Source organism: Penaeus monodon, chromosome 21 (assembly GCF_015228065.2).
Source record: "Penaeus monodon isolate SGIC_2016 chromosome 21, NSTDA_Pmon_1, whole genome shotgun sequence".
NCBI lineage: Eukaryota > Metazoa > Arthropoda > Malacostraca > Decapoda > Penaeidae > Penaeus > Penaeus monodon.
This window is the reverse complement of record NC_051406.1, coordinates 23835606-23835861: the sequence shown is the minus strand read 5'-3', so window position 1 is coordinate 23835861 and position 256 is coordinate 23835606. Positions and strand designations below refer to the sequence as shown.

At 53.9% G+C, this 256-nt stretch overlaps 1 protein-coding gene across 1 annotated transcript in view; it reads right to left on the bottom strand.

Annotated features, from left to right (window-relative positions):
* The window catches only part of LOC119586370, a gene marked incomplete in the record, with an annotated part of 38470 nt that overhangs the window by 8626 nt on the left and 29588 nt on the right, over positions 1 to 256 (bottom strand). Inside the window, 1 exon segment of the mRNA XM_037935081.1 lies at positions 15 to 132. Coding sequence (XP_037791009.1) covers positions 15 to 132 — 118 coding nt within the window.

Below are 256 nucleotides of genomic sequence, written 5' to 3'. Positions count from 1 at the left end.
CACTTATCCCTTACACGAATACTTATATGCCGTAACGACGAAGGTGAAGCCCCTGTGAGGACCCCACGTCTTGTTCCTCCAGGCGGCGTTGTCCTTCAGCCCCACGGACACCTGCACCTTCAGATCGGACACCTGTGCATGGAGGGGGGGGAGGGGTCGTTAGGGGGCGGGGAAGGGGATTCTTATTCAGCTCTGAATTCTTCTGTCTTTTAGTATGGTCATGAGGAATCGCTTGCTCACGAACAAATACATGCGT